Here is a 23,846-nt window from a genome sequence, read left to right on the forward strand (position 1 = left end):
AATCTAGCTAAACAAATTACTTCACCAAAAAAAATATAAAATTTAACATAATCTTAATGATAAAAAACAATTAAATGCATCTATTCAAAAAATTTAAGTCATTATTAACTAAACTAACATGTATTCTGTGCATTCGCACGAGTAATAATATAAAAAAATCGTGTAAAAAATATTACGGTAAAAATTTTATGGGCGGGTCAACCCACAATCCAACCCAAGTATCCATTTACTCTCACATATATCCAAATTAACCACAGCTCCCGACCCGGCAATCCGAATACTTTAAAAATTAAGCATCATTATATATATATATAGATAATGTTCAAACTTTAAATTGTGTCATATAAAGTTCGAAGAGTTAAAATTTTAGGTATTTTAGATTTTTCTAAAATAGACAAAATGATTGTCATTTTATTCTAACGTATCATTATCATTTTTGTAAATAATTCTTCACGTTTGTAAATAAAATGATATATAGACGTTTTGAACGTTTTTTTAATTGAGTATTTTTTTTTTAAAAAAAATATGTATTTTAATTGGTCGAAATTGGTTTGAGTAAGTAAATAAATGTGTAATTGGAGGAAATTTTTGAAAGAATTTAAACAAAAATTGATTTTGTATTTATTTTTTAAAGAGTTTCCTAACAACATAATTTTGTGCACAGTCTTTTAATTTGGACGTATTTGTGTTTAAAATTTAGTATTATTTTGAGATACTCGTTCAAAACTGTCCAATACAGTTTAATTTCTTAAAAAATATGTAATGTGCGAGAATAATTGTAAAAGAAATTTATTACAAATGTGGTAAATTAATTAAGAAAAAAACTATTATTTTAAAGTAAAAGTAGACGTTTATTTGTTTATGAGAAAGTTTTAAATGACTAAAATTGTGAAAGTTGGAGTTTTATATGTCATAATTTAAAGTTCGAGACTCATTTAATAAAAATGACATAAATTCGAACTTAGACTATTAAAAAAATTCTATAAAAAGGGTCATAAAAGAAAAAAATATTTTACTAGAAAAACATTTTTCAAAAGAAAAAGAAAAGACTTATTATAAGGCTTAGTTGTTGTTTAATCAATCTATATTTAAATAGAAGGAATGAACAAGTAAATAATTCATCTTAAGAAAGAGATCATTTTTTTTATTATAAACTGTCTAATGCCTCTCGAGAAACATAATATTGTTTGTTCAATATTTCTGTCAACCTTGATAGCATGGCAATTCATATACTATGTTTCAGGGACAACAAAGAGTTCATGGGGTTTGAAGCACAAGGACACTGTTAAAACCATAGTGGTTCATTACAATTCTTGTCCAATTCTAAATTCTATATATGAATTATTTTCCATCTTTATTAAATTTTCTTATATCATTTATTTTGTAGGGTGATCATGATGTGATCAATTGTGTTAAGATGGATAACCAACATGCAACCATCTATCATCCTATAGGTGATAATAATAAAGATCTGAAGGTATAATTAACTTTTTTCGTTGATTGAATTTATCGACTTTATTTGGAAACACTTAGATTTGGAGTAAAGCTTGGTTTGAACGATCAAACGTTATTAAATTTGTTAATATTTCATCTAATCAATATTCAGATGTAATCTTTGATTGTTTTCTTTCCAAGTAGTTTCAGATCCAAACTATTAAGAATAAACTAATACATTCATATATATTAAAAAAAAATAAAAACAAATATTCTAAAATGTTTAATAATTCAAATTTAACTAGATGGAACCGAGCTCTTATCCAATCGAAATAAAAATGGAGTTAGCCTCAAATGGAGAAATATCTCAAGATTGGCATAAATACGAAAAATGTCCAGAAGGAACTGTTCCCATTAGAAGAAGTACAAGTTCTATCACTCGCAAACACCCTTCACTATTGCGTCGTCATTTCAACAGTAGCTTAGTTCAAAGTCCTAAAGGGATACACGAGGTAATCAAAGAACTCAAACTCAACTTTAATTTAACAAAGCATTCAAACTTATTAGCATTACCAATACAAACAAATCCTTCAAAATACGGCGATATATATATATTATATATATATATATATATATTTAAATTTAGTTAATAGTATAAGGATTATTACCATACAAACTTATAATAATTGCGTTTTAGAAAATCAAAATATTAATATTGTATATGTTAATTTTTTCTATCATTACTTCTATTGTTCATCGAAGTACGCTTTAGTCCGAAGTAAGGATAATCAATATTATGGAGCAACTGCAACACTTAGCGTATGGAAACCTAAAGTCGAGGTTAATGAATTAAGTCTAGCTCAACTATGGATTTCTTCAGGATATGGTGTAAACTTAAATACCATTGAAGTCGGATGGATGGTAAGTATACAAAGAATTTCAACATTATAATTTAGAAATTAACAAAAGCAATGACAACAAGTTTTTTATTTTTTTTTTATTTTGATGTACCCAAGGTTTATCCAAAGAAATATGGTGATGATCTACCAAGATTCTTCATATATTGGACAGTGAGTATTAAGACATTTTTGGTTGGTTATTTAAAACAATTTAACCTAATTAAACATTATTTCATTATTTATCTTATTTATAATATCACTCAATTCAAAATACTAAAATATTTTTTTTATTTTAAATCATTATTTATTATTTTATTATTATTATTATATATTAATACTTTTATATCTTTTAAAAAAACAAATTTCATCTCTTTAACATGGTCACCCATTAAGTTATTTTATGTCTATGTTAATAGGAATAATTAATTTAACCAAATACTTGATAAATTAATTGATTATTTTCCTTGTTTATAAACAGAGAGATTATTACACAACTACAGGTTGTTATGATATTGATTGCCCTGGATTTGTTCAAACTAATTTCAACATTCAACTTGGTCATCCCATTCCTATTTCCACTGTTGGTGGGCCAACATGTGCAATAAGAATTATGGTCTACAAGGTAAGAATTACTAGTATTTTAATACAATTTAAAACTACAAAACAATTCATGAGGACATAATATAAACTTGTAATAATTAATATATTAAGTTAGTTTAAGTAAAAAAAAATCACTATCAAATTTAGCTCACATTAAAGATGTCTTAAATTGAAATGACAGTAATAACTATAAAAATTGTGCTAATTTTCTTTCAAGATCATTAAACTCTTATTTGAAAGAAAACAAATAAATAATAAAATATATTTATAAAGATAATAAATATATTTGGTGGCAACAAATACTTCTTGAACTTTATATATTTCATCAATAATAAAATACATTCTTAAAGATAATAAATATATTTGGTGGTAACAAAGTCTAATTGATGCTCAATTGTTATTTGAAACATGGATCATTTTTATAAAATATAACTCAAACTTTAAATTGTATTATATTAGGTTTAAATTATTACAATTGAATGAATGTTCTTTTTCATCTTCCTTTAACATAATATGTTTATTTTCTTAATTAATTTACTACATTTATTAAAAAAAATAACAATTTCCCATCCTCTCAAATTTTCAACTATTTTCACAAATTACACATATTTAAACGCGTATATCTTAAAAAAATACACAATTTAAAACATAAATATGCTCAAATTAGTAAACCGCACACAAAAAATTATGTTATTCCAGAATTTTGTTATAATAAAATACTAAATCTATCTTTTTTTAATCACATTTTTGGTCAATCAAATCATATTCGACAAATTAGAATGCGTAGATTTTGAAAAATAATACTCAATTTAAGAAAATACGTAAAAACATTACTAAATAATATTTTATTCACAAATTTAACAAATTAATTAGAAAACGAAGATAATAAGTTAAAACAATAAAAAAAAATTATATTTTATTCATCAAAAAAAAGTCTCAAATGGCGACCTTTATAGTTATTGAGGTTTAATTTCAATTTCATTTATAGACAAGTATAACTGAAAATTTTTAACTATACATAAAATCAAATCGGTGTGTAACAAGAAGATTGACTGATGGGTTGCGACCCAATATATTTATTTATTGTGTTTGAACAATTTTTCTTTTTACAGGATGGTAAGAATGGAAACTGGTGGCTAGACTATAATGGTGTTGACATAGGATATTTTCCAAAGAATCTCTTCACTTCATTGAGTGAATATGCTCAAAGAGTGGACTTTGGTGGAGAGATTGTTAATAAAGAAAATGAAGGTCACCACACAACTACTCAAATGGGAAATGGACTATATCCCCATGAAACTGGAGCAAGTTTTATAACTGGAATTAAACTATATGGCCGAGACAGAAAACCAGTAAAAGGAAATATACTGCAACCAATTGTGAGCGTAGTTCCATGTTATCGTTTGAATCTTATAAATGATACTATCTTTTATGGAGGTCCCGGTTATTCTGAATTATGTCGTTAAATTATATTATTTTGATGCAATGTCTTCCAATATCAAATAAGGAACAAATAATAAAATTATTATATAATAAATATGTTTCAACCTTATGATATATATATAATGATGCTTAATTTTCAAAGTGTCCTTATTGCTGGGTCGAGAGTTGTGGTTAATTTGAATATATATGTGAGAGTAAATGAATACTTTAGTCGGATTGTGGGTTGACCCGCCCATAACTTAAAATGGTTAAATATAAAATAAAAAATATTATTGATATGTTTCAAACTTGCAACCAAACAAAACAAATACAACACTTTAACCAACTAAGCTAATTAGACTTTATATTTTAAATTCAACACCAAATTTGATAAATGCGAGGCGTTAACAATATAAGTTCAACTTTTTAACTAACTTTTTTATATATATATATATATATATATATATATATATATATGATGTTTAATTTTTAAAGTGTCCGGATTGTCGGGTCGAGAGTTATGGTGAATTTGAATATATATGTGAGAGTAAATTGATACTTGAGTCGAATTGTGGGTAGACCCCGTCTATAAACTTAAAACGGTTAAAAGTAAAATTAAATTTTTTTCTCGATTTTATATAATTACTCGTGTAAATGGACGAGCTACATGTTAGTGTATATAATAATGTATAACTAAAAATTATACGAATACTCACACCACCAACTTACGACCCGTTTTGTAAAAATAGATGGGTTAGGTTGTTAATTGAGTTGTTGGCCTCAAAACAGATCTTAAATTTGCAATCTATGAATATAAGAGCAACTCCAACCGTATGCGTGCCCTTTTGTCCTCCAACCTACGGACAAAAATAAACTCATAATGCGAATCTACCTTCTCTCTTCAGTTCGGACGCAAATATGTGTTTGCGTTCATTATCACTATTTTGGCCATTTTTAAAAAATTGGCCCTTACACTTTTTTTTTATTATTTCTACTTTTTTTACATGTAAATTAATTATTTAATTTATGTTTTTTTTTATTTTTTAAGATACGAAATTATATTGTTTTTTAAATGTATAATTAAATCATTAAAATTATTATACTTAAATTTTATTTAAATTACTTTATATTTTTGTGTATAAGTGTTTTTTTATTAATAATGTTTGTTGTTATATAATATGTTTGTTTATTTAAATATATTATTGAATTATTTTATTTATTATAAAGTATTGATATATAATTAATTTTATTTTAATTTTATTAAATGAATAAAAAAAAATTTTGAGTTAAATATGTAAAGTTGATAAATATATAAATAATATTAATAAGGTTAAAAAGTTTTTGTAAGAAAGGAATATTCTAAAAATATTCTTTTAGGTTTGTAAATGAGTTTTTGGGTTGAAGATGAATTATTTTTTTGATGTGATATTTACTTTATTTTGGGTTTGTGGGTTGGAGATGGTCTAAGTATACCAGCTAATCCTTTATATTTTAAATTTAAAATGTAAGTAGATAAAAGAATTTATATAATTTTAAAACTTATAAATTTTATTATTTTAAATGTTAGAGGATATAGTTTTTTTAAGATCTAAATTGGCAAGTAAATTTAAAAATAAAATAAAATATGGTATATATATATATATATATATATATATAATATTAATAATATTAATAATTATATTAGTTATATTATATAAAGTTTTTTATATGTCCATCCGGTTTGAAAACATTTCTAGGTCTGAAGTAGGAGCTGAATTTGATTTTAACGGAGAAATTAAGAAATAATTGATATTTTATTTTTCTAGTTTAATTTGGTAGGAAGAAATGTTACTGAAAATTTGGTTTTTAATTTATAAATTTAATTTTTAATTTATAAGAATTATAATATTTTATAATTTCTTTTATGAAAAAATTTAATGTTAGTAAATTGTCATTTTTAATAATAATGTTTTAAATAATGATTTTAATGAATAAACTTAAAAATATTAAATTTGTCATTTTTAACTTATAAATAATATTATAATAATTTATTAAAATTTGAAGTTATTTAAGGCACTATTCTTTTATTAATGTATTAAGATAATAATTTAATTCATTACAAATTATTGTTAATAAACTTGTTTAGTTCTTTTGCTAAAAATAATTCTAAACATAAATTTCATTAATCTCATTATCATAAATATTGTCTTACAAAATATATGTAATGTGATCGGTATATTTGTGAACAAAATGATTGTTACCGTCGTCACCTCAATCAATAGCATGCCATATTGTAAAATTGTGTAAGTACATTTGTTACAACTATACATGTCCCTTATCAAAAATATACCACAATTCTCTATAAATAGGTTTGCTGTTTTGCTTGACTGCGTAAACCAGGTCCAAGTCTTGCATTTCATATTTCCGTTGTTGACGTCCCATCGAGTTAGCTACTTCCAAGCTATTATAAGGAGTCACCTCATAGAAGTAATATCGAAAATATCTTATATATTTATATCCAGTAAATTGTCATATAAGAAAGTATTTTCAAGATAGTCTCAATGCCCAACAAATTTGAAAGATTCTTATGGAGGGAACTTTTCTTTCGCAAGTTCCAACAACAACTATGTCCTTACTCCCTGAACAAAATTGTATTCCTATGTTGGGTTTTGAAAATCCTCCTATCCATTTATCCCTTGCTTCGTCTTCCTCTTCTTTTATGGCGGCCTATTTTCTATTGAGAACATATAAAACCCTTACTACCATTTTGACGAAGTCGAAATTCGAAAGAAGCCACATTTCTATTCCTTAAATAAATAAATAAAATGGACTACCGAGTTCTAACTCGATGCGATTCATAGTACAGGAGCCAACGAGATGATTTATCGCTCCGTGGGATTGACTAACTATTGGGCTGGATCGTTGGAACACAAACGTTTGAGATTTTAGAATTACTTCAATTGACACATAACATTACCCTGGTGTTGACGTATCAAATTCGCATGCCACAATTATATTTTGTTTTGAGTTGAACAACCTTTTCGTCCAATAGACCAGATGATTTTTTCTTAGATCCAAATAATTTGATATGTGTACAATTAATACTAATAACATTTTTTTTTAGAAAACGGTTAAAACAATTTCATTAAAATCCCAAAAGTGGGAGGGTCAAGAATCAAAGCTAGACAACCCCTAGCTATGATTAAAAGATGACAATCAAACGACCCTAAACAAACTTATTAGTAGCCCTCAAACATACGAAAAACAGAGATTACGAACAAAGATTACAAATTGTATCGAATCATAATTATCCCAATTATGATTTTTATTTTCATACCAATCTGATGTTTCAACAGGTTGTCTTCCTCTTCCCCTTGTCTTTCCCTTTCCCCTTCCTCTTGTAATGAAAGAGGGGTGAATTGAAGATGATGATGAGTACTGCCTATTCTCATTTTGATTTTTTACTTTAAATGAACCCGTTCTAATTTGATAAAAATAATTATTTTTTAGGAATTATAAGCTTTTCACCTTATTGTTCTCAACTTCAGTTTCAAGATCATTGTCTTTATTTTCTTTAGTTTCAACTTTAAAATCCTAAGCAACTTAGGATTCCTCTATATCAACCTTAGAATTCTCTTCTTTCTCTTGATTAGTCTGAGTATCTTCCTCCCTGTTTTCATCAGCAACCACTTCAACTAGATTGGATATAGAATCCTCAACTATCTCTTCAATATTATTAGGTTGAGGTCCCACCTCCTTCATCATATTGCTTTCATCTTGTACATAATTTTCTTTATCTTCTGTTTCCTGATCTTTAACCACATTTTCTCTTTGATAATAGACACCTCTGTTTTATTTTCCTGCATCTTTACTTTATGGCCTTTATAATTTTTTTGATCTTCTTCCTTAGCCAAATCACAATTTGGACTTGCATGTTGGAAAGTATTTCAGAAGGTGCATCTGTATGGCCTCCACTCATAAGTGATTTCCATTACAATAAGTTTTCCATTTTTGTCTACTACTAGCATACTATTCGGCAGTGTGCTTCTAGGATGCACCTCAATTCTAATTCTAGCAAATGATAGGTACTATCCTCCTTCAGTAATTGGGTTCATGTATAATGGCATACCTAATAAACCTGCAAAATGACTAAGAGTTTCTACATTATACATGTGTGCAGGGATATTCCAAAATTTGAACCATATCTGAGATATTTCTTTAGGCTTACTTAATAGGTTCAAATCTTCAGACCATCTTTCCAACTTCATGTAATTGGATCCAATATATGTATGCCCAATTTCCAGAATTTCATCAATATTTGATCTCTTCTTAAATTTCAAAAAGTAGAGATAATTTACATTCGCTGAAATTTTCTCCAATCTCTTTTTCACCCATTTCTTTATAAGTGCCTCTTTGGTGACTATGAAGGAAACTCTATTATTTACTATGTAGTTTCCCACCACTACATTTTCCCATTCTCTAACACAATTTTATTTTACTATAGCAAACAATTTAAATTTAAAAAGAGAATTCAGTACCTCCACTTTTGTTTGTACATTGCTCAAGTAGATTTTTCCTTTGTATGCATGCTTTTCATCCTTTTTCTCAATGTTGTTTTTCCAGACTTTATTGATTTTCCATGTAGAATGACTTCTGATAGTTTAAGTTTTTGATTTAAGAGCATTCATTAACTCTCTCATTGTTGCAACAGACCATTTTACTATCACTTCATATTCATCTTTCTTGATTAATTCCAGTCTTTGAGATAGTGAATGTTAAGTTGGATGGTTGTGCTTTTTATTTTATCCTTGCTGAGTACAATCTCTCCTTTCTTAGCATGCATAAGGAGTTTGGTGATTTAATTTTTTAGTCCAAATAAATTTGCCCTTTAATTATACCCTATCATCCAAACTCTTTCTTTCCTCTCCTTGGTCCCTGCATTATTTTCCAAAGGCTTTTGGGCAGCAATTGGGTCTTTGTTGATTTCCTGCACTTTTTCGTTGATAACTTCTTCAACTATTTTGTTCATTTCCTTCTTTACAGTTTCTTTGACTCATTTAAAAACAAAGTCCTGCACTTTTATGGCCTTGACTCCTTTAAGAACAAAATCTTCCACTTCTTTTGCCTTGTTGTTTTTCCTTTTACCCATATTCCAATAAGATTTCAGAACAGGGGATTAAAGTCAGAACAATCATCTTGAAACGACTTTATTCAAACCCTAGACGATTTTCCCCGATGTGTCGAATGTGCCATACGTACATGTCGTTCCGATCGTGTCAGACGTGCCAACGATCTTTACTCTGACCACGTTTCCCGTAACCGACTACCAAATCAACTGAATCACGTGACCGAGAAATTGTGTCGAACGTGCCGACCGTGTCGACGTGCCGATTGTGCCAAACGTGCTGACGATCTTGATTTCGACGTGATTCTTGATTGAATACTAATAATTTCTGTAGTTTACTTTAAAGTATTTGTATTTGTCTTCTCTTAATTTTGGATGAATTGTTTGATCCACTAGCTGAATTTGGTCGTTCGCTATTAAAACTATGAATTTCAATACATGATGAAAATGTTTATGGATTATCTCGGTGCTATACTTGAACAACGATTAGTTTGACAATGTTACTGTATGTTGTCCAACATGCCTTAAAACATGTCTGAGTTACTTAGTCGTGAACTTGTTTACCAACACATTAAATGTAGTAGCATCCTTACAAAACTCAAAAAATCATATTTTTGGATCGCTAAAAATATCTTCTACCAATAAAATTCATTTTGTATAAGCGTGATGACTAGTTATCGCCAAATATGTTTGTGTGTCGTCTTCATACATATTTTTTATTTCTTCATCTACAAACATTTATGCTACTTTCTCGACACATGAATGAAATGTTGAATGTATGAGAGGTAGTCTAACCATTTAATACCTGTAAAACAATTTATACTAAAATTATAATTTTATATTACTAAATATTTAAATTAAACTATAATACTCTATAAATAAATAAACAAATATGCATACCAATTACATGAATAACAACCATTTAAGCTTAATAAAATCTAAAGAAGTTTAAATATAATTTAAACCACTAAATAGTAAATTTGCACTTGTGGAAATAAGTTCAATTTAAAAAAATAAAAGTAGCATGAATTAAAAAGGGTTCAATACTATCAATGTGGATTATTAGTCAAGCCATTGAGTGAACTTGCATATAATTTCTCAGTAAAGCTATATGAAAGCATCTCTCTCAAACATTGCCAAAGCTTCTCTCGCATGTGGGATTGAGTCTCTTGATCCAGGTGCTAGTCCCATATATTTATTAATTTATTAGTGTAGGCTATGTAATGCCTACACTAATAAATTTTATCAACCACGGCTTTCATTATAATTCTTACACGTCATTCTAATATGATAAAGACAATGAATATCTTATAATCAAATTTAAATTTTCAGCATTAAATATTCCATCACTAGTAGAAAAAGGGGTATAAGTAAGGGCTAAAACCGTTACAGAAAGCATCTAACGCCGTTACTGAAACTTATTTATAACGGCAAATAAAACCGTTACAAATCGTTACTAAAAATTACGTTACAGAAACTTCACAGGTATTAGTAACGGCGTTCGAAAACCGTTACTGATAGTCATGGAATAACAGTAACGGTTCTAGCCGTCTAAAAACCGTCACAGAAACAACACGAGCATCTGTAACGGTTTTCGAAAACCGTTATAGATAGTAATGGAACAACAGTAACGGTTTTAGCCGGCTAAAAACCGTTACTGAAATACCGTAGTATCTGTAACGGTTTTCGAAAACCGTTACAGATGCTCGTGTTGTTTCTGTGACGGTTTTTTATTTGTTAAACCGTTACAGTTAGATTTATAGTAATGGTTTTTGAAATTATTTAACCGTTACTAAACCCTAATAGTTTTTTTTTTACAAATTTTTACCTATTTAAAACCTCAATCATCAATAACCAATAACCAAAAACCAAAAAGCACACAATCATCAATAACCAAAAACCCAAAACTACAATCATTAATTCAAAACAATAATCATCCACAAACTACAATCCATCCAAAAACTATAATCCATCCAAAAACTACAATCATATCACAAATTCACAAAAACCATTAATTAACGTATTTCAAATTACATTTCAACTAACCAGAATTGAAGTGGGAAAGCGACGATCAAGTGAAAGGGGATCATCTCTAAGTAGGAGGGGCATCATCTCGAGTGGGAGGAGCAGGTGGAAGTTGATCACGGGGAATCCTAGATAATAAGAAGTTTATCGTCGATCTCATCTCAAGCATCTCATTCCGCATTCTATCACGCTCCCTTCGAGCTTCTTCACGTTCATCTTCACGCTGCATCAATAACTCTTCGCGCTCCATTTCACGCTGCCTTTGTGCTTCCTCACGCTCCATTTGACGCTCGAGTAAGGCTTCTTCGCGCTCTCTCCGTGACTGAAGCTTCTCAGCTTCACGCTCCTCTCGCATCCTCTGTATCTCCTCAAGTAAAAGTGCGTTTTGCGTGTCACTGCGCTGTGTGCTAGTACCACCACGAGCATCAGGTCTAAAAGATCTAGGTGTGACACCGGAGCCCAAACCCACAACTCGCCCATGTCCCTAAGACCCGAATGCGCACTCAGCCAACTGCAATTCATTTTTATTCGGGTCTTCTTCTATAGCAGTTCGCAAGGCAGTCTACAAACACAAATTACATTTGATTACATACATACATAAAATAAATAAAAGAAATATAACTAATAAACACGACTTACCACTTTTTCTTGAATAATAGGGGGAACCTCCGGATTTGGATCTTGCAGAGTCGGTTTCTTTGTATGAGTGTGCAGAAATAATTCCGCAAAATTAGGCGACGTACCGGTAGTCTTCTCCTGTACAAATTTAATAATTAATAAAAACGTAAAATTTATAAACTTTGTTATTCAATGATAAAACGAACCATTTGCTTCTCCACTTGCGAAAATGAGATGTTGCCCGCATGATTCTTGTACACAACATGCGATCTATTTTGCGCATTCACAGCACTTGTTTTCTGCAAATAAGAAAACATTTGTGTTTAATGAATGATTAATGTAAGAGCTATTTATAAACACATTAATTTACCTTGAATTCCGCGTGAGAAAGCGACGATCAAGTAGATAATTCCAATCACTAATTTCGATCTCGGGAGGGGGATTTGCCCTAATCGCTTGCTCGTTACCTTCACGGGCTTTAATGTACATGGTGTTCCAATGACATCTCCATCTATCCCATAATTTGTTGGCTTAAAATAAACTTTTTCTTCGATAGTTGTTGATGTCATCCCCCACAGCCACGAAAGGATCCTAAATAGTGAACATTAAAATACGATTATAGATTGTGTTGAATACATAATGGACTTAATAATATAAAAAGTTACCGTGATAGCCATCCATATGTAATCTAGCTGTGTGGAGCTCAGGTCCGACCAACGCAAAGTCCTATGAGGTAGTGCACTGGAGTCTCGAATGACACTCCCAATATGCCTCGACCAAGCTGTCCTATTCTCGACATTGGTTTACCATCAACAGGGTTAAATTGAAGAGTCATCTTTTGCCCCGCTTGCAATCTACCAACAACTTTATTCTTGTTCTTGCCCCGTCTCCATCTCGAAATAGATCCTAAAATTAAACAAAAAATTATATAGGATCACAACAACTAACTTAAGCAAAAACACAAGTACCTCCATCTTGCTCCTCAGACGGGGGCTGTGTCTCATCATCATCATCATCGGGGATAGTGTTTGGTACACTATCAACATTCATGACATCATCAAGGTCCAAATCAATTTCCCCGATAGAGTTACACAATTGCACGGGATCTTTTGAATGCTCCTCGGTCCTTTGTACAAGGTCGTGTAGCGCGCTGCTTAAACTCTTACATTGCATTCTTTTAGGTGCCATGATAGCTGCAAATATTGAATGTAATGTTTATAAGACAAATTTATAAGTAACCCTTCATAGAAAATAATTCAACCTTAATTAGAATAACGGGGATTTATTGGTGTCACAATTTTCCATTCAAGCCTTGATGCCATATCTGTAGAGTAAAAGACTTGTTGTGCTTGGCTTGCCATTATGAATGGTTCATTTAATTGAGTCTGTAGAATTCTGTTGATATTTATACTAACATAACCATACTTATCAACTTTAATGCTCCGATCTTTGTGATAAACATCAAACCATTTGCATTTGAAGAGAATCACTCGTCTTCCACAAAAGAATATCACTTCTATGATTTCATTGATCACTCCATAGTATTAATAGTCTCGCTCCCATTATTACCAACAACCAAAACCCCGCTATTTTGGGTACTCAAGCTCTCGTCATGTTTTTCAGTGTTAAACTTGTACCCATTTATTTTGCACGAGTTATATTTCTTTGCATACAATGTAGGCCCACGTCCTAAAATCTTAAGATTCGTTGTCCTATCGGATTGATCGGTTAGTTGCTCCACCTATATATTCATTAGAAATTATTGTTAAACTAATTGTCATATACTAAAAAAGAAAATTGTTGAGACGATTACTTACTCTTTCTTGGAAATATCTAACGTATTGTTTATCCCGAGCCTCATTGGAAATATTAGGAGGGCATGATTGAACGAAATCGCTGCGCAAATGACAGATTAAATTATTACTTAAATCATACCTCATAATGACATTAATGGACTTACTTATAATATTCTTCAGCTTCGCGACAATTTTTTAAAATGTACCAATGAGCACGCTCACGATCACCCGGTTCATATGTGTAGGATGTGCCATTAGATAAGTCTTCCATAGTGATGAAAATGGAGAATGTTGTACTTGTATTTATGGATTCATCATTTGACTCTTGATTGTCCAAATATCGGACACACATGCTCATACTCTCATTTAAAAGGTAACTCTCGCTCATTGAACCTTTTGGAAAGTTCCTGTTCCTGTTCCTAAGGTATTTCTTGCTTGTGCTCATATATTGTTCAACTGGATACATCCATCGATACTGAACGGGCCCTCCAAGACAAGCTTCAAAAGCTAAATGAACTGGCAAATGCACCATTATATCAAAAAAAGAAGGTGGAAAGATCTTCTCCAATTTGCAAAGTGTCAAGACAATGTCGTCATGTAATGTTTCCAATTGCCCGCGTTGTAAACTTTTTTGGCAAAGCAACCGAAAGAACCTTGCTAAATTCACCACGGCATCGTACACATCATCGGGAAGTAGGCCACGTGTAGCTAGTGGAAGGAGATATTGTAATAGAATGTGACAATCGTGACTCTTCAATCCTGATATTTTTTTCTCCTCCATGTTTACACACGCCCCAATATTTGAACAAAAACCGTCGGGCATTTTAATATCTTTCAAAAACTGACATAAACGTTTCTTATGTTCTGAGGACAATGCATAGGGGGCCGGCGGACACCGAAGAACACCATCAACTTCAACCGGATGTAAGGAATGTTTTATGTTCATTATGACCAAATCTTTCCTTGCTTTAATTCCATCCTTGGTCTTTTCTTTGAAATTCATTAAAGTTCCCAACAAACTATCACATATATTCTTCTCAATATGCATTACATCCAAATTATGTCTCAACATCAAAGATTTCCAGTAAGGCAATTGAAAGGATATACTGAATTTGTTCCAATTATCACCTCGGGATTCATGTATAACTTTCGTTTTCTTAGGCAGGTACTTTGTCAAACAAATTTCCTTTAAATCTCGCGCTTGCAATTGAATTTCGGAACCCGATAATAGTACAGGAAGACCTTTATGCTCTGTATGCCCGTCAAACGTATCGGTCTCTTTGCGCCATCGATGATTAGACGGGAGGAATCGTCGATGATTCATGTAACACTCCTTCTGGCAATTTGTTAACCTCAAAGACGTGGTGTTCTGATTACAAGACGGACATGCCAATTTACCCTTTGTACTCCATCCATACAAATTTGCATAAGTCGGGAAATCATTAATAGTCCACATAAGAGCTGCCCATAAGTTAAAATATTGTTTTCTGCTTGCATCGTATGTCTTCACACCAGTATTCCACAATTCCGTCAACTCTTCAATAAGTGGCTCTAGAAATACGTCAATACAATCACCGGGACTTTTTGGTCCTGGAATAAGCATTGAAAGAAGAAAATTGTTTTTATCCATACATGTGGTAGGAGAGACGTTATAAGGGATGAGAATAACTGGTCAAATGCTGTACGATGTTTTTCCGCTAGCAAAAGGTTGAAAACCATCACTAGCCAAACCAAGTCGCACATTTCGAGGTTCTGCTGAGAAATTTGGGTACAAGTTATCAAAAGTCTTCCATGTCATTGAATTAGCAGGATGTCTCAACACATCATCTTCGGAATTGTTATCTTTATGCCAAGTCATGTGTGGAGCAGTTTTGGAACACATGTATAATCTTTGCAACCTCGGTTTTAATGGAAAATAACGCAGCGACTTGTTGGGTATATACTTACCATTCACCTTCGTTCGAATTGCACCATTAGATTTATTGACATTCCACCTAGAAAGCCCACAAACTTTACATTGCTGCAAATCCTTATCCTCTTTACGAAAAAGCATACAATCATTCTTACACGCGTCAATTGTTTCGTACGATAGGCTCATGTCTTTAATGAATTTCTTGCACTCATAATACGAATTCGGTAGTTGATTATGAATTGGAAGTATTTCCTCCTTCAATAAACTCAACAATAAATCAAATGACGTGTTTGTCCACTGACCTACATTCTTGATGTGAAGAAGTTTAAGAAGAGTTGAGGCTTTGGAAATGCGAGAACCTTCATACAAAGGTAGTTTCGAAACGTCCAACAATTTGTAAAACGTATTAGCATCATCAACGGGAGGCTCATTTTCACTCGGCCGTTCATTATCAATGTTGACATTAGGGTACAAATCAGCAATAATATCTTCCATTAGATGATCCTCAGCAATAATATCTTCCATTAGATGATCCTCACAAACTTCAACAGGTTCGTCTTCCATGATATTAGTCGCGTTAGTTGGTGGTTCATTGATCGGTTCGTCTTCAATTTCATCATCTGATTCATCTTCCTCCACATTCTCGGTAACAGCATTTACAAGTTGATGTCCAATTGATCTCTTTTCACCGTGAAAATACCAAAAACCATAATTTTGTCTTATTCCGTATACAATAAGATGGGATCTAACCACACTCTTATTCTCATATACTCGATTTGCACACCTTACACAAGGACATGCAATCGATGATCTACCCGTAGACCTTTCAGCAAATTCTATGAATTTGTCAACCCCCTCACTATATTTAGGATCGGTACGAAGTATAGTCATCCATGTTTTGTTTGGGATTTCCATCTAACCTAACATACAAATTAATAATCCAACAACCTAACATCAATAATCAAACATACAAATCATTTATTAATCTACTAATCCAAACATGCAATAACCTAATAAACCAACAATCCATCAATCCATCAATAATCTAACTTAATTAATCTACCAATCCAACAACCTAATATCAATAATCAAACATACAAATCATTTATTAATCTAATAATCCAAACATACAATAATCTAATAAACCAACAATCCATCAATAATCTAACTTAATCTACCAATCCAATAATCTAACAATCAAATAATCTAACTTAGCATTCAATATTATCTAACCTAACATACAAATTATCCACTAACCTAACATCAATAATCTACTAACAATCTAACATTGAAGAACTAACCTGGATTTTGAAGTGCAAACTACAATCCGCGACAACAAAGACAATGGCAAATTCAAACCCTGATAGAATTAAAATGGATGCAACCTGATTCAACAGTTCAAATGCAAAAAGTGATAATGAAAACATGATTCAACAGTTCAACATATATAAGAAGTAACATGATTGAATACATGATTATACCGTTCAAACGGCAGTGAATAACGAATTCAACAGTTCAAAATCTAGGTCTGGGATTGGACAAGAAAATGTCAGTAAATTTCTTTCGAAAAACTCTTTCTTCTGTATAATATTTGTTAGATTCAGCACCCAAAAAAAAAATAATATGTTACCTTTAGTGATTTGCACTGCACCCATAAAGAACCAGATCCTCAAAATATTGGAGTTTTAGGACTGCTTTCAAAGAAGTATTTGTGATCTGCAGAACAACATAATCAAATTTTGGTTTATATGTTTCATAACAAACATTTTCTACCAATAAACAATAAAAATGAAGGCAATAATAAGTCCTGCCTACTAGTCAAACCATCTAAGTCATTCGATAAACACAGTGTTTCATTTCATTTCATTTCAATCGTGGAACAATATAATCCCACTTAGAGATGTCCTATATGTAGTCTAAAACAATCATAATATATGCCTTTCTATATATATCTTCCAAGTGGAGCAGTTATGTCCATTAAAGTCAATAATCTTAATGGGATAATCTCTCATCTAATCTTAATAAATTTGACTCAAAATACTGTAGTAAAATAGCCAAATTAATCAAAATTACACACAAATCATAATGAAAATGATAACGTGGCTGTCTTTTCTGGTTTTGACACTTATTCCCTAAAGTTAATTTCATTCAACTTTTAGAGTAATGACATAGGAACTAGAGTTTGCTGAAGATCAAACATGAATCTAAGGTCATAATTAAGACATTAAAAATGCAGCAAGTTGTACAGTAGTACAAGGTTTACTCATTACTACTCAGGAGGGTAATAAGACATTCAAAATGCAGCTTTTCATTGATCATAGCAGCATCACTAGTCCTAATCCTTGAGAGTAATGCAATCATTGATAAGAACAAATACTTTTGATTGGGAATCTTCTAGAACAGAAGAATAAGTTTGCTAGGGTACAAATACTACATCTTCAATTTTCAGGATTAAGAAGAAACATAAAATATGTTATTTTTCCACATTAAGATTGTATTCCAATATATAAAGAATATAATTCCAAGGTTTGTCAAGCATGATTATATCCCCCTATATAGAGAAGATTGTATTTTCAATCTGTAAGGGGGAAGAATGAAGGGCGAAATAATAATGTTTACCTTTCGTCAACGGGCGGCGGCGGCAATGAACTAGCGGCAGCGGCGAAGAAGGAACCGGGCGAGGCAAACAGCGGCGATGAAGGAAGCAGGCCGCGGCCGGCGGATTGCGGATCAAGAAGAGGGAAGAAGAAGGGAAGAGAGAACTTACCTGATGATCAGATACTTCTACCGGCGGCGGATGATCGGAAGAAATACGCAGGATGATCGGAAGAAAAACGGGAGCGCGCGGAAGAAAACGGAAGAAGAAAAGAAAGAAAGAAAGAAAGAAAGGAACAAGGCGCGGGTTATTAATGGGTATCTGTAACGGTTTCTGCATAACCGTTACAGATACCAGCAAAGAAGTTAAAAAGTCGTCTTACTATCTGTAACGGTTATTCAGAAACCGTTACAGATATGCAACACAAAGAACTAAAGCTGAAGGCTTATCTGTAACGGTTATAGTGTAAAACCGTTACAGATAGCATATCAGTAACGGTTTTGGTGGAAAACCGTTACAGATATGCAACACAAATAACTGAAACTGAATGCCTATCTGTAACGGTTATCGTGGAAAACCGTTACAGATACTAGTTAAGAAGTTAAAAAGTCGGCTTCATATCTGTAACGGTTATGCAGAAACCGTTACAGATATTATATTAGTAACGGTTTTAGGAGTAAACCGTTACAGATACGCAACACAAAGAACTAAAGCTGAAGGTTTTTCTGTAACGGTTTATATAGCCGTTACAGATATATTAATAACTGTAACGGTTTTATATAGCCGTTACTGATAAAAACTTTTAGTAAGGGCGTCCGACCGCCGTTACTTCTACTAGAAGACGTTACAAATGACCTATTTTCTACTAGTGCATTGTTGTTCAATTACTAATACAAAGATGTCTTTGTAGATTATTCTCTTAATTTCATGTTGCTTCAAATTTGCTCAATCTCTAATAAGTTTTACCTAGCTATCATTCTTTTTCATCTATCCCAAGTCCCAACATACACATAAACCTAACCAGCTTCTACAACTTCTTATATATATTCATTTGTTGGATAACCAGAATTTCTGTAGAAAATGAACAGAGTTTGAATAAATAAATTTCTTAATAGTGAAGTAAATAACTTGAATTAAAATTTGAATCAAAATTCAAAGTATCTTCTAACCTGATGGAGTAATCGAAATACAAGTGAAAATCAAATCGGTACCTATATTGAAATCCAACAAAAACAAGATAAATTAAAGATTCAAAACTCTTTCATTAATTCAAGATTAAAACTCTTATTCAAAATAATTATATATCAAATTATTCATTTTCCGATTAGTTTTGAGACTATCAAGAGAGTTGTATATAGGTTTATATAGAAATATAAATTTTAAACCTTTACCTAAAAGAGTTTGGATATGAAAATAGAGAGATTTATGTTAGTTTAGACGTCACCAATAAGAAAAGGGAAATTTGATGAAATGACCCTCAAAATATGGAAAATTCTAAAAATAACCTAGTTCCAAAATAAATTCTATAAATGTTTGAGATTGATTTGGAAAATTATATAAAACGCAAATAAATTCTGGTTTTTTTTATTTGATTAACCTTTAGAATATTTGATTATTGTTGTGCTTAAACGACTCTCGTCTATATAATTTGCATGTACCTTTTTCAAAAAAAAGAGACAGTTTTATAACTGCGTACTTTGGCTGGTGAATGTGCAAAGAAGGTTTTGGCGGAGCTTAAATACCATTTCAAGTTGAATTAAGGAAAAACATAATTCTCTGATTAGAAGTCAGTTTTCCAGTGGAATGCCGAGGAAGACATCCGGAGTATTCAGGAAAAAGAAACGTTGACAGCTTCGAGTCTGTCAAAATTCCCCATCTCGGGGTCCTGTAGACAGACTCGAAGCGATGAGGAAGTAGGAAGTCTGGCTCCATCTTCGACGGAAGAGGCTGGGGCGACCGAGTAGACAACCAAGACCTGCTACAATCTCCCTATCCCCTCCAAACGATCTGATCAATCCACTTCGATCCAATGGTATGTTTGTATTCCATAAATTCTAGCATATTCCTATAATCGCAATATAACGAACTTAGACAAATGTTTACTAACATTGATCCTTAACTCTAAATAAGAAATAGATATGAATAAAATGATAAATGAATAAGTATAAAGATCACAGTTTTGAAAAATGATCAATAAATAGTTTAAAGTATAGACCATTCTTTGAACGAGTAATATGGGACATAATGTCCCCATGACCCTTCCTTTTATATAATTAAGCACCGAGTCAAATTGTATCATAAAACATTTTTCTTTGTATGAGGATAAAATTAGGTGACAACTCTTCAAGGTCAAATTTGTATCTATCGACAAAAATTGAAATTAAGCTTAAACGAGGCTACCAATTTAGTTTCTCATCCAACTCGAGATTTTTTAAAATTTAGAAAAAATAAGACATAGAGTCTATTCACAGAGTTAAAAAAAACATTTATAAGAAAGGATTGATTTTAAGCATTGCACACACCAAGATGGTGATTAGAAAACCTTTAATCACAATACTAACTTTATGTCCATCAATAAATCCATTCACATCTAAAAAAAGGAGAAAAAGTTTTGCTTTATAAATAAGAACAGTATGAAACTCAACAAAGGTTGGATTCAATTTTCAAACAGTTCTTAACCTTAGACCGAGATAAAATGAGAGCTAAAATATGAACTACTTTCATCAAATATTTTTATTTTACTTTTATTAAATCTAAAAATACAAAAATATATTTTAATTAGTTATATTTAACAAATTTCAACTAATTTATTTTTGTATCAAACAAAATATATATAAATATGTATATATAAACTTAATATGTAACATGTTCTTTGATTTTTTTTTTATAAGTAGCTAGATATTTGAACCTACCGTGTAAATTAAAAAAAAAATTAATGGTGACACAACTATATAACTATTATTATTTTTTAAATGTTAATATATATATATATATTTACATGAGACAATAATAATCATTTTGTAGACCCGTCTGTCTCTGATTTTACACAATAATAACAATAAAAAAAAATTAAGCACCTTATAATTTGATATGGAAAGTTATTACATAAAAATAATATGATTTAACGACATAACTCGGAATAACCGGGACCTCCATAAAAGATCTTATCATTACTGAGATAGACGCCGTAACATTGAGGTGTGCTAACAAGTTGGGATAAAATACCGTCATCGAAAGGGTTTCCCTCCTGATCAAATAATTTAATTCCAGTTATAAAACTTGCTCCAGATTGATGGGGATAAAGTCCATTTCCCATTTGAGTTGTTGTGTGGTGACCATTATTTTCTAAATTAACAATCTCTCCGCCAATATCCACTTTTTCAGCATAATTACTCAATGATGTGAAGAGATTCTTAGGAAAATATCCTATGAAAACACCATTATAGCTAAGCCACCAGTTTCCATAAGAAGCATCCTGTATATTAAACATAAAATTAAATATATTAGCTAAACCGAGCTTATTGGTTAATCTTCTAGTAACTCATCAATATGTCCATCGATTTGGTTTGAATAGCAATTAAATCTATTTTTAATTCTTCAGTTATATATCGTCTTTTCTATGATTTAAACAATTTCAATTTATTTAGGAATGCTTAATTATTATAAATAGCATTTTCACTCTTCAACTTAAATAAGAATTAAACCATTAATCTTTGGTCTCTTAGAAAACCACTCTTATCACTTAAACAAACTTAGTGAATTGTTTGTAAATAAAATGATTTGGATTTAGTTTTTCCAAAAGAGTTTTTTTTTTCTCTTCGAAATATATACATTTTAATTTGTCGAATTGGTTTAAGTGATTAAAAAATGTGTAATCTAAGAAAATATTTGAAAAAATTTGAAAAAGTTAAATTTTTATTTATTTTTTAAAAAACTTCATAATGATATAATTTTGAGTACGATTTATCAATTTGGACGTATTTGTATTTAAGCTATATATGTATTTTTTTTCGAGTTTTACGTGTGTTTTAAACTGTCAACAACGGTTTGAATATATTCCTTATGAAATGTGTAACATGTGAAAATATTTGAAAAAAATAAAAAATGAAAAAATACTATTTGAAGACAAATATAGTAAATGAATTAGTTAAGAAAATAAAAATATATATTAATTTAAAAAAGAAAACAAACATTGATTCGATGTGGACAAAGTCGAATTGAGAAAGTCGCACATGGACTAAATTTGTGATAATTTAAGTCTAATATGAATTTAAAATTTGACCCCGTTATCTGAAAACAGCCATGGTTCTAGTCTCAAACAACAATTTAAGTCATTAAAAAATATCTATAGTTGAAGATGAGTGTGCTGCTATCAAATTTATTTATTATCTTTAAAAATGTATTTTATTGTTTTTTTTAACAAGAGTTTGTTCTTTGAATAAATTGGTAGGACTCATCTAGTCCTAACTCCAACTTCAAACAATTAGTGAGAATCATATTTATATATCTGACCGTACTTTTTTTCACTTATGCTAACTTAGTAAATTAATTATTAAAAGTTTGAATTGTTTCAAAATAATAGTTACATTTACCTTGTAGACCATAATTGTTACTGCACTTATTGGCCCACCAGCAATGGAAACAGGAAAAATGGGTTCACCAAATTTAACGCCGAAATCAGTTTGTACAAATCCAGGACAATCAGAATTATAACAACCTGTAGTTTTGTAACCGTCTCTCTGTTTATAAACAATAAAAATCTCATCAATGTAACTAATAATTAGTTAAATTAATTATTTGAGTGAAATAGTGAAATGATATTTGATTATTTGAATTATTTTAAATAATTCTATCGAGAATGTCCTAACACTTACTGTCCAATATATGAAGAATCTTGGTTGACCATCACCATATTTATTTGGATAAACCTTGGGTAGCATCAACAACAACAAAAATAAAACGTGTTAGTTTCTTTACTATAATTTCTAAATTCTCATGTTGAAATTCTTTATATACTTACCATCCATCCGACTTCAATGGTATTTAACTTTGTACCATTACCCGAAGAAATCCATAGTTGAGTTAGACTAAATTCATTACGGTCGACATTAGGTTTCCATATAGTAAGTGTTGCAGTTACTCCATAATAGCGATCATCATCACTTCGGAATAAAGCGTACTTCGATGGACAATAAAAACATTGATATAAATTATAGATCAACATATACAATATTAATATTTTTGATATTTTCTAAAACTAGTAGGTTTGTAGGGTAATAATCCTCAATTCCTTATATTGTAACCAAATTTAAATATATATGGCCAATTTTGATGTTTTCTTTTGTATGGGTATGCTAATAAGTTTGAATGCTTTATTAAATGAAAGTTGAGTTTGAATTCTTTTGATTACCTCGTGTTTTCCTATAGTGCTCTCAATTAA

The 23,846-nt window shown here is 30.7% G+C and overlaps 1 protein-coding gene across 1 annotated transcript; it reads left to right on the forward strand.

Moving 5' to 3' along the window:
- Positions 1-1,772: 1,772 nt before the first annotated feature.
- On the forward strand, positions 1,773-18,633 carry LOC124943710. Its single transcript, XM_047484186.1, has 5 exons — positions 1,773-1,946; positions 2,197-2,355; positions 2,812-2,955; positions 4,046-4,312; positions 18,370-18,633. Exons 1-5 carry the CDS (start codon positions 1,773-1,775, stop codon positions 18,631-18,633), a joined length of 1,008 nt encoding a protein of 335 aa, XP_047340142.1.
- The last annotated feature ends 5,213 nt before the right edge of the window (positions 18,634-23,846 follow it).

This window comes from Impatiens glandulifera, chromosome 6 (genome assembly GCF_907164915.1).
Source record: "Impatiens glandulifera chromosome 6, dImpGla2.1, whole genome shotgun sequence".
Classification (NCBI taxonomy): domain Eukaryota; kingdom Viridiplantae; phylum Streptophyta; class Magnoliopsida; order Ericales; family Balsaminaceae; genus Impatiens; species Impatiens glandulifera.